Genomic DNA, 16,458 nt, shown 5'->3' with positions numbered 1-16,458 from the left:
AGTTCTAGGACAGGCTCCCAAAACTACACAGAGAAACCCTGTCTTGGAAAAACAGCAACAACTACAAAATAATTGACTTCGATTAAAACACTTGCTTTATTGGCACCAATGTAGACCAATGGAATCGCTGTTTACAAAATATATTTATCCCTACTTTGGCCCCACATCACATACTTTTTCCTACCACTGCTCAGATCTCTGTGCCACTAATAATTTTGTGCACCCCATTTTCTTTCAGGTCATCTTTCAGGCACTCTATAAGTGAAAGAGCTAATTTTTAGCTAGCCCCAAGTATCTTTTTTGTTATTAATCTACCCTCATACTTGTAACAAATTGATAATGTGATTGCCTAAGGTGTTTTGTTTTGTTTTGTTTGTTGTTGTTTGTTTTGTTTTTTTGAGACAAGGTCTCACTATGTAGCTCTGGTCGTCCTGGAACTCACTATGTGGACCAGGCTGGCCTTGAACTCTAGAGATCCTTCTGCCTCTGCCTCTCCAGTGCTGTGGTTAAGGTGTGTGCCACTATGCCCAGCTGAAATTGCTTAAGTTTTTAAATCTGCAAAATGGGACCAAAGACTTCTTCTCTCTCCGCAGCTCTTTTCTCTCCAGTTCTTAAAATGACTACCTGGGGATGCAGACATGGCCGAGTTGGTAGATTGCTCTAGCATACACAAAACCCTGGGCTTAGTTTGTGACACCACATAAAACTGGACATGTCAGCAGACACTTGTCCAGTGACTGGGGAAGATGGGGAGGTCAAGGTCATCCTTGCCTGTACAGTGAGTGAGAGGCCATCCTGACCACGTGAGGAGACCCTGTCTCAAGAACAAAGAAAAAAATGTACCAACCAGAAAGCAAGGTGGAGAAAGATCTGTTTAGTTGATTCTAAAAAAACAAGTCAACCTAAAATATTTGTCATTCCTAATTTTAATGAAAACAGCTCTGTAATGTGTAGGCAACATTTCAATTTAGTAAGAATAATAATCTAAATCTAGGAGGATCCTAGATTGAGAATTGTGATTACCTAAAGGTAAATATATTATCAATGAGACATAAGCTATTATGATGACATTATATAATATGACCAACATGGCAGATTTTTAAATGATTGAATGACATTAACTGTAAAGGTACTTTGCTAGTATAACCTTTGTATAAAATAGTATGAAAGTTTCTCAAAAAAATAAAATAAAATATACAAGTGTCTTAGTTAGGGTTTTTTTTTTTGTTTTTTGTTTTTGTTTTTCTTTATTGCTGTGAAGAGACACCATGACCATGGTAACTCTTACAAAGAAAACATTTAACTGAGGCAGTGGCTTTACAGTTCCAGAAGTTCAGTCCCTTATCATCATGATGGGGAGCATGGCAGCATGCAGCAGATGTGGTGCCGGCTACATCTTGACCAGAAGGCAGCAGGAAGTCAGCTGACTGTCACACTGAGTGAAGCTTGAGAAAAGAGACCTCAAAGCCCGCCCCCACCGTGACGCACTTCCTCCACCAGGGCCACGCCTCTTGATAGGGCCACTCCCTTTGGGGGCCATTTTCTTTCAAACCGCCACAACATGTGATCCAATAATCCAGTTTCTGAATATTTAGCCAAAGGGAATGAAATTAGTATCTCAAAAAGATTCCTAAACTGGCCCTGTGGTTGCAGGGTCCTTCACAGTAGGCAAGCTGAAGGGCCCATGACAAAAGGAGGGAGGGTCAAGAAAATGAGACATGTCTGTGTATATCCACACGGGAACAGAGTCACACTTTCCTGTGGTTTTTTTGGTTTGGTTGGTTTTGGTTTTGGTTTTTCTGAGACGGTCTCACTGAGTAGCTTTGACTCTTCTGGAAATCAGTTTGTAGACCAGAGTGGCCCTAAACTCATAGAGCTCTGCCCGCCTCTGCCTCCCAAGTGCTACAATTAAAGGTGTGCGCCACCACACCCAGGGAGATTCCGCGTTTGATAAAGAAGGCAGTCCTGCCCTCTGGGAGAAAATGGACTTACCTCAAGGATGTGTGTGGATGGAAGGAAGTCAAGGACAGGGCAATGCATTGCTCTCACACACACATCAAATCTAAAGCAGATATCCCGGAAAACCGGAAGGTGTTTGCCAGCCATGGGGCTGTGGTAGGGTAGGGGGGTGGTAGCAAGGTGTATAATAATAACAAGAAAACAACACACAAGGATACTTCTCACTAAATATTCCTTAGTGTTGTGTATGTGATGATTTTTGTGTCAACTTGACACAAGCTAGAGTCATCAGAGGAAGGAGCCTCGGCTGAGGAAATGCCTCCTTGGGATCCAGCTGTAAGGCATTTTTCTCATTCAATAATCAATAAGAAGAGGGCCCAGCCCATGATGGGTGGTTCTATCCCTGGGCCAGTGGTCCTGGGTTCTCTAAGAAAGCAGGCTGAGCAAGCCGTAGGAAGCAAGCCAGTAAGCAGCACCCCCCATAGCCTCCCCAAAGCTCCTGCCTGCAGGTTCCCGCCCTGCCTGAGTTCCTGCCCTGACTTCCTTCAGTGATGAACAGCAATGCTGAAGTGTAAGCCAAACAAACCCTTTCCTCCCCAACTTGCTTTTTGGTCACAGGGTTTCATTGCAACAATAGAAACCCCGACGAAGACATGTTGTAATACATTTTCTCCTTCGTGGCATCGGGGATAGAACCCACGGTCTTGCATATGATAGACTAACGCTCTACCACTTAGCTCTAATCCTGGCCCCTTTAAAGGAATGTTTTCTTTGAGACAGCGTCTTACTAAATTCCCCCAGCTGGCCTTGGAATGGCAGTCCTACACCTTAGCCTCCCAAGGAGCGGGATTACTGGCTGGTGTCCAGGCCTGGGGTAGTAATCACTTACACACTCGGGAAAATAAATGAAATGAGTCTGAATGGATAATATGGTGGGGCAGGTTTCCTATGTCTCAGATGCCAGAAGATGCCATCTCTAAGAGACATGCAAGGCCATGGGAACTTTCTTGCCTCCTACTCTAGGATTTTTCTGAAACCAGATGAGATCATCAGTGAGGAAGGTCCAAGGCTTAGATGAAGGAAAGGTACTGGGACGTGGCAGACATTCGGGTCTGGCTCGCTATTTCCAACCACCCAACAGCTACAGAATACCACTGGGCTGTGGGTGTTTCACTCTTTAAAAACAGCTGGCAGACAGGTGTTTGCAGAGAGCCGTCTGTGGCGCCCAGGCATTGTGCCTGATGCTTCCCTGGCTGTACACGGCACACTGTCAGCAACCCCACTGGATAAACAGGAGGCAGGATTACATCCAAGGCCAAGTGAGGAAGCATCTCCTCGGGTCCCACAGTGAAGGGTCCAGCAGAAAGTCACAGGAAGAGGTGATGCCGCAGCGACTTTTCCAGAAAGCCTCACGGGAGAGGAGGAGTTTGAAGAGCTGGGGAGAAGGCGATGTGGACAGGCCAAGGGGGAATGTGGTGCCTCTGTGCATCAGAGAGCCATCCCAGCCCGAGTGCTGTGAGAAATCACATCCCCGATCTCTCAAGAACACATGCATGGCTTTTGGTATTATGCAGGCAAGGGCATGAGTGCGTACACCACAGTTACACACCGGCTAGAAAGTTGCTAGAAGGCGTGATTTACACTGGAGAGCTTCGGTTACAAAGACAACCTGTGTGATCTGCATAATTAGAAGCAGCCATGACTGGGCCTTCATGGACTCTTTCCCAGGCCCTCTCTATGGTAAAGGGTTGACTTGCTATGGGCAAAGCCAGAGCCACAAAAAATCCCTAAGTGTGGTTTTAGACATTTTATTTCACTGACTTTCCCCATTCTTTAATATGGCTGTGAAAACAAGTAACTCAGTGGTCGTTCTTCTGTTGTCCTTAATTTGTCTATTCTGTGTGAGGAACGAGGAAATGGTCCAAGGCATTGACCAGAGGAGGGTCTAGGTGTTCTTATCCATCCATCCTGTATCACACTGGGGTTTCCTGAATTTATCTCACTTGCTGCTCCAGAGAGTTTTTTTTGTTTTTTTGTTTTTTTGTTTTTTGTTTTTTTTTTTGAGACAAGGTTTCTCTGTGTAACAGTCTGAGCTGTCCTGGAACTCACTCTGTAGACCAGGCTGGCCTTGAACTCACAGAGATCTGCCTGCTTCTGCCTCCCAAATGCTGGGATTAAAGGTGTGCGCCACTATACCTGGCAGAGGACAGACGTCCTTAAAGTTGATACTTAGTTCATCTTTGTTTGTAAATTTTAAAGCAAGATATGTCCATATGAGGCCCAGAGCGTAAGAATACCAACCGGGTGTAGCTCTTCGGGCGTAGAAATGCCACTTCTGCTACCCGGCCGTGGGCTGCTGCGCGTCCCATGTGCCCCCACGCTCTTCCCTTGCAGGTGGTGGGGTCAGGGAGGTGGTGAGCATTTCTGACATCACAGCGTCAATCGCCTGTACCCCTTTTCTGGTGTTGCTCCCCTTCGCCTCGCCTGTCACACCGAGTTCAGCCTCTGCCACAGTCAGCCTCCTCCGCGTCCTTCCTGTCCCTCCGCTTGGCTGGCAGTGGTGGAGGAGGGAAGGTGAGCAGCACCGTCGGTCTCTCCAGGTCAAGGTCCTGTACCCTTTTCGGTTCTAACGTCCGCAGCTTGCCGAGCACATTCTTCCCCCTGCCTCCTGAGTCGTCTCCGTGACTGTATCCAGTTCACTGTCGCGCTGTTCCCATGATCCTGGCCACTAGAGTAGTGGTGGGATCGGGGAGTGATAGCTTTACTGAGCTGCTGGTCTCAGACGTCCCGTCCAGCCTCCCCCCCGCCCCCCCACCGTGCCCGGGGCTGTATTCATGGCCTGCCGGGCTCTGCTCTCCTCTCCGGGCCCTGAATTCAGCCTTGCGTGTGGTTCCAGCAGTGCAGATTCCCACAGGGGCCTCTCTCTACCTCAGACCTCGTTCCTCACCGATCCGTGGCCCTAACTTGCTGTGTCCACCAGTCCATATATGGGAGGAAAGGAGAGCTGGGTCTTCTGAGTATGAGTGCCCTCAAGTACAGGCTTTATAATTTGTTAGCTATCACCTTTCGTCCGTAAAACACAAGACAAAGTTCTTCAGAGTCCCTGGCAGAGATGGAAACGTTGGCTTTTGTACTTGAAGGGTTCTGTTGTTTGGTGGTGAACGTGTATCTCATTGGAAATGCATCAGCACTCCCCAGGTCCCTTAAGTGTTAGCAGGAGCCCCATGACTGACCCTGGCCAATGAGCTCCGGCTCTGCCCTGGGTGTTGTTAGACTAGTTCTCTGAACTTTCTCAGGCTAACTCTCTCTTCTGTCTGCTCAGGGGCGTCATGGTAAGCGACACACCGGAGGACTCTGACCAGCTGGACAGCAGTGGCATGTTTCACTGGTGCAGGTCAACGCCCTTGGACAAGGTGGTTCTGGTAGGTGACCACACCGAAAAGCTCAGGTAACAGAAATGGTCTGAAGCGGGAAGAAGTTCTTCTGGAAACCATGAGTTTGGAACGAAAGATACATTACACACACACACACACACACACACACACACACACACACACACACACACACATATCGAAGGCCATGAGCCATGTGGCTTGTAACAAAGACTGTGGGCAATGTGCTGGGATTTAAAACGCAGGTGACTTCCCCCATGAGGTCCTTCTTTATCTGAAATCATTATTTTCAACAATGCGTTCCTGGAACCTACCAAATCAAAAGGTGTCAGATAAACACATTTACAAGAACTCTGCATTCTTTTGTTTTAAATTTTTAAAAAATGTCCCTAATCTATTGGTTAAAATTTGACTTTCCTATGCTTATATTTAACACGTGAACTAAAAACGGTATCTGTTACCCAAGCCTTGTAGACACTATAGATCTGTTCCCACCTCTGCTCTCCAACAACTTCCCCACCTACGACGATTTAATAACTATAAGTATTTTCTCGCTTTTCAAAAGCATTTTAGTGCAGATACCATTCCTCCTGAACCCCACCTTGTGTTTCAATGCCAGTATCAAAGCCTGACAGAATATGTTCCAAACATTTATAAAACACGACCACTCCTGTGATCAGAATCATCCATTTCTCAGCGCTGTCATAGCAACTGGAAGACAGATCAGCCGTCACACAACTCTTCCCGCAGTTCTACCCGTGACAAGTAAATGTCACCCGCTGAGCAGGAGGCCAGATGTGTTTTCAGCTTTTCCAGTGGGAAGCAGGTCTTAAGAGAAGCTGGACCCAGATCCACACACCCAAGAGATGCAGGGAGGGCTGTGGAGAGAGGAGTTCTGTTAGATTATATTTGCTAAGCATGCAAACAAGTCTTTGTACTTCCCTTAAATACTAGTTGTAGAATGTATGTAGCTCAGAGCAAATGCTGAGTCATTTGTTGAGTTTAGTAGGTGCTCTGGGTTGTTTTTTTGTTTGTTTTTTTTCAGAGCTGAGGAACAAACCCAGGGCCTTGCACTTGCTAGGCAAGCGCTCTACCACTGAGCTAAATCCCCAACCCCAGTACTCTGGTTTTTATCATGTTCAGGGTTTTGATTTTTTTTGTCCCAGGAATGAAAAGTCCAGATTTCAGAAACTCAGAGCCTTTGAACTTGGTTCTGCTTGCGGAAGGGTCAAGTTGACATGCTCCTTCGGGGTGACTTTGAACAAATGGTACTCTGTCAGACCACCATCCCTCTCAACTACGAGACAGGTTTTGCCATAGTTGGTTGGAGACAATGGATTCCCCAGCCGCGTTCATGGATGCAGTCTGCCATGGACATTGTTTCTAACTGTTCAGTTTGTCTCAGCCGAGCAACTACTAGACTTTCGCATGTTACATGAGATTGACTCAGGGGCCTCATTAGTTCGGTTAAAACTGATTAGATTAAACAGACAACCACTTACTAATCTAATTAGCATCCATAGCAGTCTCTAGGCAGCTCTGCAGAAAAGTACTTTTCTATCCCCCAGAAGGCAAAACCTACAGAAAGAGAGTCTTCCCCAGTACGTAGTGATTTCATCCAGTAAGTGGATGTGTCAGGTGTTATATCTTACTATTATGTATGTCCATTTGAAGTACTCTAATTTTTATGTGTGTAGGCTATAGAGATCACGCATGTGAAATTTAAATACATGTAACAGTCTCTACCAACATTCAAGTATCCTCCTTTTCTATTCTCAAAGCTTTGGGTGGGGTGTAGTGGTTACACATCTTTAACCCCAGCACTTAGGAGATAAAGGCAGGTGGGTCTCTGAACTGGAGGCCAGCTTGGTCTATATAATGAGTTCTAGAACAGCCAAGGCTACACCATGAGATCCTATCAACACACACACACACACACACACACACACACACACACACACACACACACACAGGCTAGGAAAAACAGTTCAGCAGTTAAGAACACTGGTTGCTCCTCCAGAGGACCCAAATTTGACTCCCAACACCCATATAATGTCTCATAACTGTCCATAACTCTAGTTCCAGGGGATCCAATACCCTTTTCCTGGCCTCTATGGGCATAAGGCACACATATAGTGCACAGTCATACATGGAGGCAATACACCCCCCACACAAAATAATAAAATAAATTTATAATTTTTTAAAATAAGCAAAAAACAAAATGAGAAACCACTCCCAAAAACACAATCTCGGAGCTCGATACAAATGGAAGTTGATTGGCACGTGTGGACCCGCACTCTGCTTCAAGGTTAGTCTATTTCCACGTGACAGATTGACTGTCTTGTACATTTAAACATAAAGCAATTGAAGACCCTAGAAGGTAAAACAGTTTGCTGATTTATCCAGCTAAGCTGGAGTCGGAGCACAAAACCGAGTCTCCCGGTGCCTCATCACCAAGTGCTCTGTCGCTCCCACTGCAGTTCTCAGAAGGAAATCACTCTGTGTTTTCAATCTTTGTTGCTTTTATGTCTCTCTATGAATGTGGCAAAATCCTAATCTAATGTGTCTCTTACATGATGTTTAGTTTCCAATGTAGAGAACAGTGAACTTTCCTGATGATAATAGCATGAACTATATTAAATGTTTGATATCAAATGGAGCTTTAAAATAAGATTGTGTGTGTGTGTGTGTGTGTGTGTGTGTGTGTGTGTGTGTGTGTGTGTGTCCATGGAGGCCAGAAGAGGGCATCAGATGCCCTGGATCTGGAGTTACAGGCAGGTGTGAGCCACCCAAAGTGGCTGGGAACCGAACTCTGATCCTCAGAGGAGCAGCGAGTGGTTTTAACTTCACTGAATTTCGTCAACTTGATAAAGAATTTATCAAATCAGTTCAGTTTATTAGATGTAATCATATGAACCTGCCAATAATCAGCCATTCTTGATACATAAAAAGGCAATTTCACTGATTCCAACAACTGTAAGAGAACCCACTGAATACTAGAACATGATGTGCAACCTAATGTAATATTCAGGGCTCTCTTGAAGAGATAAATTTCAGTTTTTTACTTAATCATACCGTATAGTATTGGCAAAGCTAAAAACAATTTAAAAATTTCTATTTGACACATTTTTATATTCTGAATGATGATACTGACCTGAAGTTTAGTTGATTCAGTCCAGACTGAAAGAACATTAAAAAAAAGAAGAGTAAGAAGTACACACACATACATGTGTGTATGTGTGTACTGCCTTCATGTATATGTATATATAGAATATATGCCATAACTGTACCGGTTATATATAAGTTTCATTTTTGTATAAGCAGTTGAAAGATTTTATTGGCCTATAAAAATACTACTCTGGAGACATCGAGAGAGTCAGGAGGGGGAAGAGGTGGGGCTCATCGCAGAACTCCTTCCTGTTCCTAAAATTGACCTGAGTCTGGCACGTGTATCCATAGAAACGAACTGACAAGTCGAAACATGAGTTTCGGGACCACATTGTAGCGTGCGTGTTTGGGGATGCCCACTCAGCCCTGGTGGGGCTTCGGAACTTCGTGATGCCCCTGAGAGCCAGCAACTACACCCGGCAGGAGCTGAAGGACATTGTATTTATCGGGCCTCTGGAATACTTCCACAGAGAATGGCGATTTCTCCGGAACTTTCCCCAGATATACATTATGCCTGTAAGCATTACACAAGGACAATGATGATAATAGTACTAGTATTCGTAATAATAGTAGTGCTGTTTATAGTTTGCAGTTAATGTGGTACCCACTGTGTGACAGAGACCCAGCTAAACAGCTTGCCTGTGTTACTTCATTTAATCCTCTAAATAATCATCTGGGGTAGGATATAAAAATGCTGAACCTTAGGTGTGGGAACAGTAGGTTTCCAAGTAGGCAGCTTGTCCGAGATCACAGAACAGCTGAGTGGAAAGAGTAGGCCTGAAATCCAGACCTTCTGGCTCCTGAGCTTGTGTTCAGACCAGCATGTTTCATGGGCTGTGTACAAATGAGAATTTTTTCCATGTTTGCCAATCTGCTTCTCCCTTTCTGGTTAAACCTAAGCTGGTGCTGGCTAGGTCTTTGGGCTCTGACTTTCTCGTCTTTTCTGGTCACATCTTACGTGGAACACACAGCCACACGGGGGCCCTCACAGGGAGGAAACGGAGAGGAGGCTCCGTCTACTCTGTTGAAAGGGACCTGTGGTTGGAATGCCACTGTTCCATTGTGACTGTGCTGAGACCTGAGACCTAAAGGAAGTGATCAGGCATGAGGACTCTGCTCCCCTGCATGTGTTAATGCTGTCACCGTGAGAACGGGGCTAGCTACTCTGGGGTGGGTTCCGGTGAAAGGGGAGGTTGGCCTCATGCTCTGTCCTGTGTGTGCACTCTTGCCGCATGGTCCCAGTGCCCCCACTCATAAGATGTGGGCCTTCACTCTTGGACTTCCTGGACTACAGAATTATGGGACATGAATTTCTTTTCTTCATCAATCACCCAGTCTGTGGCATTCTGTTACAGAAGCAGAAGAATGGGCCAAGACAGAAAACAGTGTGAGTGTGCAGAGTTCTAGTTGACATTCTGTTTGCATTTAACTTTCATAGGGTTCTACTCCAAGCTATACCGCCATTTTCCTGGATGAAAAGCATGCACTCTGAAATGCACCAGGGCATTTGAATTTTTATGAAATAATCCTGGCAGAGTAGATTTTCCTTTTTTGTGATTTTATTTTTATCTTTTGTTTTTTGTTCTTTGTTTTGTTCTTCGAGACAGGAGCCTTTCCTGGGACTCACGCTGTATCCCAGGCTGGCCTCGAACTCACAGAGAGCCGCCTGCCTCTGCCTCCCGAGTCCTGGGATTAAAGGCGTGTGTCATCACCGCCCGGCCGAGTATTGATTTTGTAAAAAGCAGATTGGATTTGCTGTCTTTTAAAAAGCCACCACAAAGTCCCCTGTCGTCCCCCCCCCCCCCCCCCCCCCCCCCCCCCCCCCCCCCGCTTTACCCTACACAACAGGAGAGAAAATACCTAGAACGCTCCAGCCTTAGCTAGTGTCAGGAGTGATTCATTAGGCCCTGTCCTGGGGTACTGCTGGGACAGAGCTGGCGGTGTTTTGGCTAGGACTGTGGAAGGACCTTGGAACGTTGGGCTGGAGCAGCCGCCGAGTGTTGAGTTGATGAACTTTTGTTTGACCTTTGAAGATGATGTCGAGAGCGGTGCAGACAGTCGAGGCTCACAGGTTTCAGAAGGAAGTTGGGGAGTCCATCGAAGACTGTCAGTGCTGTTCCAAATCTTGAGCTTTAAGAATCTGTGGTTCTGCTCAGCTGGGCTGAAGAATTGGCTGTGGCTAAGAAGGGACCAGAACCACTAAGGTGAAACCTTTGCTTTATTACAACAATGGATGCTGATTTGCTGGAGGTGATTAAGAAAAGACCAGCATCACTGAGCATCATAAATCTGGGAGGATTTCCTCAGGCTCAGTCCATGGAAGCTGTGGGTCCTGAGGAGGCCAAGGCTGTACCTTATGCTGGCAGCTGAACTTGGTAATGTGTAAGAGTCCCCTTCCTGGCACCAATTTGGAGGCATCAAGGGGTCATGGAGAGCAGCCGAGACCTGACATTGTGAGAGGCCGGTAGAGGCCGTTGGTAAAGGTGAAGCCTCAGTTGAAAGCAGACGTCTCAGGATTAAGGAGTCAGAGAAAGTTGAGGCTTCGCACCATGTAGCAGGGGTGGAGTCCCCGAAGAGAGCCTGTGAGAGGCTGTTGGTGAAGTGGGAATTCCATTACCTGGGACGACCACCACGTACAGCGTCATTATGGAGTGGAGCTGGCCTGAGCCTGTGAGATGAGCTGTGTGTACTGTGGTGAACCCTTGGGAGCCTGGGAGGCTGTAATTGAATCCTAGAAGGCCGTAGACTGTTGGACTTTGTTTTACTTTGATCTGATTCTATGTCCTGATTCTTCTTGGAGTAAGAGAATATTTAACTTATTTTTCTATATTATAGGATCCCATGGTTAAGAGACTTGGGATAGTTTAGAAAGACTTTATATATTTCGAAGAGGCTTTGAACATTGATAGAAACATGGATATTTTTAAAGAGACTGAATTTTTGAAGACTGTGAGACTTTAAAAATTATTTATGTTTTTATGTTCTGATATTAATACTAATATGAGATTGTGGGGATGAACAAGAAAGGAAAGGTAATGGTTTACATAAGCCAGAGTCGTTTGGGAAGAGGGAACCTCAACTGAGAAAATGCCCCCACCAGTTTGGCCTGTGGTACATTTTCTTGATTGATAATTGATATGGGAAGGCCCAAGTCACTGTAGGTGGTACCACTGCTGGGCTGGTGGCCCTGGGGGCTGTAAAAAGCAGGTCACACAGCCTTGAGGAGTAAGCTAGTAGGAAGCCCTCCTCCATGGCCTCTGCTTCAGTTCCTGCCTCTGGGTTCCTGCCCTACTTGAGTTCCTGCGCTGACTTCCTTCTGTGGTGAAATGGATGTGGAAGTGTAAGTCAAATAAACCCTCTCCTCTCCAAGTTGCTTTTGGTCCTGGTGTTTTATCACAGCAATAGAAATGCTAACTAAGACAAACCCCAAGCTTCCTAAAGGTGGGGCTCCATTCCTAGCTATTTGGAGAATGCAAGCAGGATGGCCTGCTAGCAAGGGTGAGAGGTATAGAATTGACCTTCAGCTCCATGATGCCTCCTCTCTTTGACCTTTTCATCCCTGGGGTTCTCTTTTGCTTTCTTTTCTCTTTTTTTTTTTTTTTTGTTTTTTGTTTTTTGTTTTGGTTTTTCGAGACAGGGTTTCTCTGTGTAGCTTTGCGCCTTTCCTGGAGCTCACTTGGTAGCCCAGGCTGGCCTCGAACTCACAGAGATCCGCCTGCCTCTGCCTCCCGAGTGCTGGGATTAAAGGTACTTTCTTTTCTCTTACTTGGGTTGTCAAAATGGATTTTTTGCTCCCCATCATTCCCCTTTGTCTCATCCAAACTTGTCCTCTGAGAGGGGTCTGTGACATCAGTTCATAGAAGATATTAACTATTGATCAGGACAGTGTATCAGACATCTGGAAACTAAGTTTTAAAGACAAGCCAGTGGGGAGGCTTTAGCTGAAACACTGCATCACCCACAAAGACCCGCCACCGTGAACCGTGACCTCCGAGATGCCCATCTGACCACACCTTCACAATGTGGAATTCTCTCTCCTTAGGGATCCGCACTCTACACTGGAGATCTGCATGCTGTCAACATAGAGCAATGCTCCATGTGTGCTGTCTTAGCCGCCCCATCCAAGCCACTGAGCAGCCAGATTCTGGTGGACACCGAGAACATCATGGCCACCCTCAACATCCAATCCCTGCGGGTCAGCGGCCCTACCCAGAGGCCTTCAGAGCCAGGTCAGAACGACTCCCGAGGGGAAGAGCCTAGGGAGGGTGGGGTAAGGAAAGATAATTAAATCGTCCCTGAGCAACTTTCCTATGAAGGAGGAGGAGGAAGAGGAAGAGGAAGAGGAGGAGGAGGTGGTAGTTAATTGGGACAGAAGTCACAGGTTTTCTGACTCTGACAATATTATGGTAGGAGTAACCCAGTTATCTCCTCTGGAATTCTAAGTCATATGAAAACCCATATCCATCTTCAAGGTAGAATTCACATGTGCTGGTTTCCTGTTTTAAGAAAAAAAGCACTAAAATGTAAGAGGCATTATTTTTGCTGTTAATCTAATATTGGAAAGCATAGCAACTAAGGATGTTATTCAGTTATTAAAACCTTAACTTTCTTTATAGGATAGAAAGATTTAGAATTTTTTATTCTATTTTTTTTTCTTTGAGACAGGGTCTCACTGTGTCCTGGAACATACTCTATAGACCAGGCTGGCCTTGAACTCACAGAGCTCTACCTACCTCTGCTTCCTGAGTGCTGAGGTTAAAGGTGTGCCCACCACACTCAGCCAAATGTTTTTTTTTTTTTTAATAGCTAGTAATTTTCCACCTTTTATTAATTCAGCAAAAAAAGATGCCTATTTTCTGTGATGTATTAGTTTCTATATCAGGGCTGGAGGTTGGCCCATAATGCACCAGTTGATGGTGGACAGCCTCCTTTGGGTTTCCCCAGGTGACAGTTTTGGTTGTTGTAACTGGAGAGCTGCTACCATCTCTTGGTTAGTTCACCCATGCTGTTTGTTAAACTTTCAGTGCACAGGGCAGCCCCACACTAAAGGTCCACAGGACCGAGATTGAGGAAGCTTGCCCCTCATGTCTGGTGAGCCTTTTATAGGGTCGGGAAATCTTCGGCATCTTGACATTCTGATAAACTCACATAGGAAGCCAGCCTAACCTTTCCGTAGAGATTCATCCCGGGAGGTTGGGGTTGTGGGGACGGAAGTGAGGACTCTCCAAAGGATCCGTAAGAGCACCAGACTTCCTGGACATGTCTGTGGGAAGCCTGAAGGGTTGCCGGTCATGCTCTGATTACTACCCTGCCATATTGCGTGGGGAACAGGTTGACAAATCTAGACAGTGCAGGACTCTGATGGTTACCTCCTCCACATCAAAGACTAGTCCTTACAGAATCCCAAGGCATTCCAGGTAAAGGCAGGGTTCTCAGAGGCAGGTGCCGCTCGGCTCTGAGGAGCGGAAAGGAGACACAGCAGTATCCTCCAGAGGATCTTGAAGCGGCAGATAGTATTAGGGGCCAGAAGCCCATTGTGGGGTCTCCAGAAGCACGCCTGAAGTGACAGTGTCAACTCAGCAGTAGCTTCCTAGAAGTAATATAAGTATATTAATGTGGCTGAGATATTACTCAAACACTAATACCTTACTAGTCAGAGACTTTTGTCACACACACACACACACACACACACACACACACACACACACACACACACACCATGTACCATCCCTTTCAAAAAGAGTAGAGACTGAATACAGTTGACCCTCTGAACTGTGGGTTCTGCATCCGTGGATTTATCCCCAACCACAGACAGAAGGTATTCCAGGGGAAAGGCATCTATAGTAAACATCTAAACATTTACAGACCTTCCATCGCTATTGTGTAAACATTATTCTAGCCATTTACATTGTAGTAGGGGTTAGCGGCCATCTGAAGTTAGGTAGGGTATTTGAGAGAATGGGCACCAGAGATATGCACATAATTGGCATTTTCCAGGAAAAGGCTTGAGCTTCCAAGGATTGGCACTTACAGGGACTCCACTCCCTGGAGATACCAAGGGACAATTATAGTCAACTTTTTTCTAAATACAGAGAGAATTTGGGCTTTGGACCAGAAAGTAACTTTGCTGAGCTAAAGCACTGGGTTACATAGTGTTACTGTATATCCAGCCAAGGTTTGCGAGCTGTTCATTTGTTCTTATCCTCTCTCGGATGTCTGCAGAAGCCAAGGCTGTACCCACCTTTAGTAAACATGATGGGAAAAGAAGGTACCAGCAGATCCCCATTCTCACTGAACTGAGTAAGTTGCCTTAGAAGCGGAATATTCAAGGGAGAGATTTTTATGGCGCCTCAAGTTCTTTCTAGAATCCACAGTCAGAGGACCAGGGAACCAGAACGGGGCCCAGAAACCTTTTGGTGCCATCTGGATGCCCACTGGGCTTCTACCCAAATGGAGACATCGTCCACGGAAGTCCGTTCCAAGCAACTGAAGCGGCACCTGTCAGTCTACTCGCTTAGACGGCCGCAAACTTAATGCAGATCTTGTTTCTTCTCTTTAACCGTCTCTGACTCCCAGGATATAACAATTAAACATATAAGTAGAAGGAATGGTACATTCAGGGGGTGGGGAGGTGAGGAGGTATGTTCTACCACTTGGCAGGGACCACAGGCTTTGTTCAGCCCAAGACCTTCTGGAGACAGACACCCACCACCGCTTAACTAACAAGTCACCTGCTCAGTCTTTGCTCTTCTTTGCTGGAAAGGGTCAGGCTGAACTGGGAGCCTCGGCCTGGCTTTGGTAGAGCGTATGCACCCTGTGGGAGAGTCGGGAGGAATTTGGGGGCCTCTGGTTTGAATGACCCAGCAGAATTCAGACAAAGTCTTCTGGTGTGTGTATGGACAGGTTAGAGGACACCATGGGGCAGGTGGTCCTCTCCTCTCACCACATGGGTCCCAGGGATCAAACCCGGGTCATCAAGCTTGGCAGCAGGTGTCTTTACCCACTGGGCCATCTCTCTAGACCCCTTTGTTTTTTGAGACAGGGTCTCTCGTTGGCCTGGAGCTCACCAAGTGAGCTAGTGCAACTGTCCAGAGAGCCCCAGGGGCCCGTCTGCCTCCATACCACCAGCACTGGGGCATAAGCATGGTTCGCCAGGCCCAGCTTCTCCTTGTTTTATTTATTGTTATTATTGTAATTTGTGTGTATGTCTGTGTATCACACGCATGTCTGGTGTTCACAGAGGCCAAAAGAGAGTGTGGGATCCCCTGGAACTGGAATTCCAGACAGTTGTGAGCCGCCACGTGGGTGCTGGAACATGAACCCGGGTCCTCTGGAAGAACAGCCAGTGCTGTTAACCCCTGAGCCATCTCTGCAGCCCCATGGTGCCCTTTTGAAAAAAAAAAAAAAAAAAAAAACAACCCATAAATTCTAGGCTCAAATGGCTCTTCCCGAGTGTGGGGCAAGCACTGTACTGATTGAGTTACCACAGAACGGCACAAAGGGAAGTCGCTGAGGCACCGCGCGCTCCGCCAGAGAGCTTCGCTGTGCCAGGGAGGACTGAGCTGAGGACGGCAGGCAGCCATCTCTCATCCTCCCGTGTGTGTGCGCTGGCCTTGCCTTTGCATCTTGTCTTACAGAGAATCCCTCCAACATCCACTTCATTGAGCAGATCGGAGGACTGGACGGGGCGCTCAAAGGGGCTAGCCTGCACCTCAGCACTTCCTTTTCCACGGGCACTGTCTTCTCAGGCAACTTCTTGGATTCGCTTCTGGCCACGGTAGGTGCAGCTGAGTCAAGAGTCCCCTTGAGCAAGCCCCTCACGGAGAGGCCACTGCTCACAGTTCTAACCTCTTTTTTTTTTTTTTTTTTTTTCCTTTTTCGAGACAGGGTTTCTCCGTGTAGTTTTGGTGCCTGTCCTGGATCTCACTCTGTAGCCCAG

The 16,458-nt window shown here is 46.5% G+C and overlaps 1 protein-coding gene across 14 annotated transcripts in view; it reads left to right on the top strand.

Annotated features, from left to right (window-relative positions):
• Kcnu1 (potassium calcium-activated channel subfamily U member 1) overlaps positions 1–16,458 on the top strand; it is a 78,531-nt gene that overhangs the window by 47,859 nt on the left and 14,214 nt on the right. For all 14 annotated transcript variants that reach the window (XM_076553602.1, XM_076553600.1, XM_076553603.1 and 11 more), the window contains 5 exons: positions 5,282–5,381; positions 8,811–9,035; positions 12,562–12,748; positions 14,742–14,819; positions 16,157–16,296. In XM_076553602.1, coding sequence (XP_076409717.1) covers positions 5,282–5,381; positions 8,811–9,035; positions 12,562–12,748; positions 14,742–14,819; positions 16,157–16,296 — 730 coding nt within the window. The remainder of the gene's footprint in view (positions 1–5,281; positions 5,382–8,810; positions 9,036–12,561; positions 12,749–14,741; positions 14,820–16,156; positions 16,297–16,458) is intronic.

Source organism: Peromyscus maniculatus, chromosome 17, assembly GCF_049852395.1.
Source record: "Peromyscus maniculatus bairdii isolate BWxNUB_F1_BW_parent chromosome 17, HU_Pman_BW_mat_3.1, whole genome shotgun sequence".
Classification (NCBI taxonomy): domain Eukaryota; kingdom Metazoa; phylum Chordata; class Mammalia; order Rodentia; family Cricetidae; genus Peromyscus; species Peromyscus maniculatus.
This window is presented reverse-complemented; position numbering and strand designations above follow the sequence as displayed.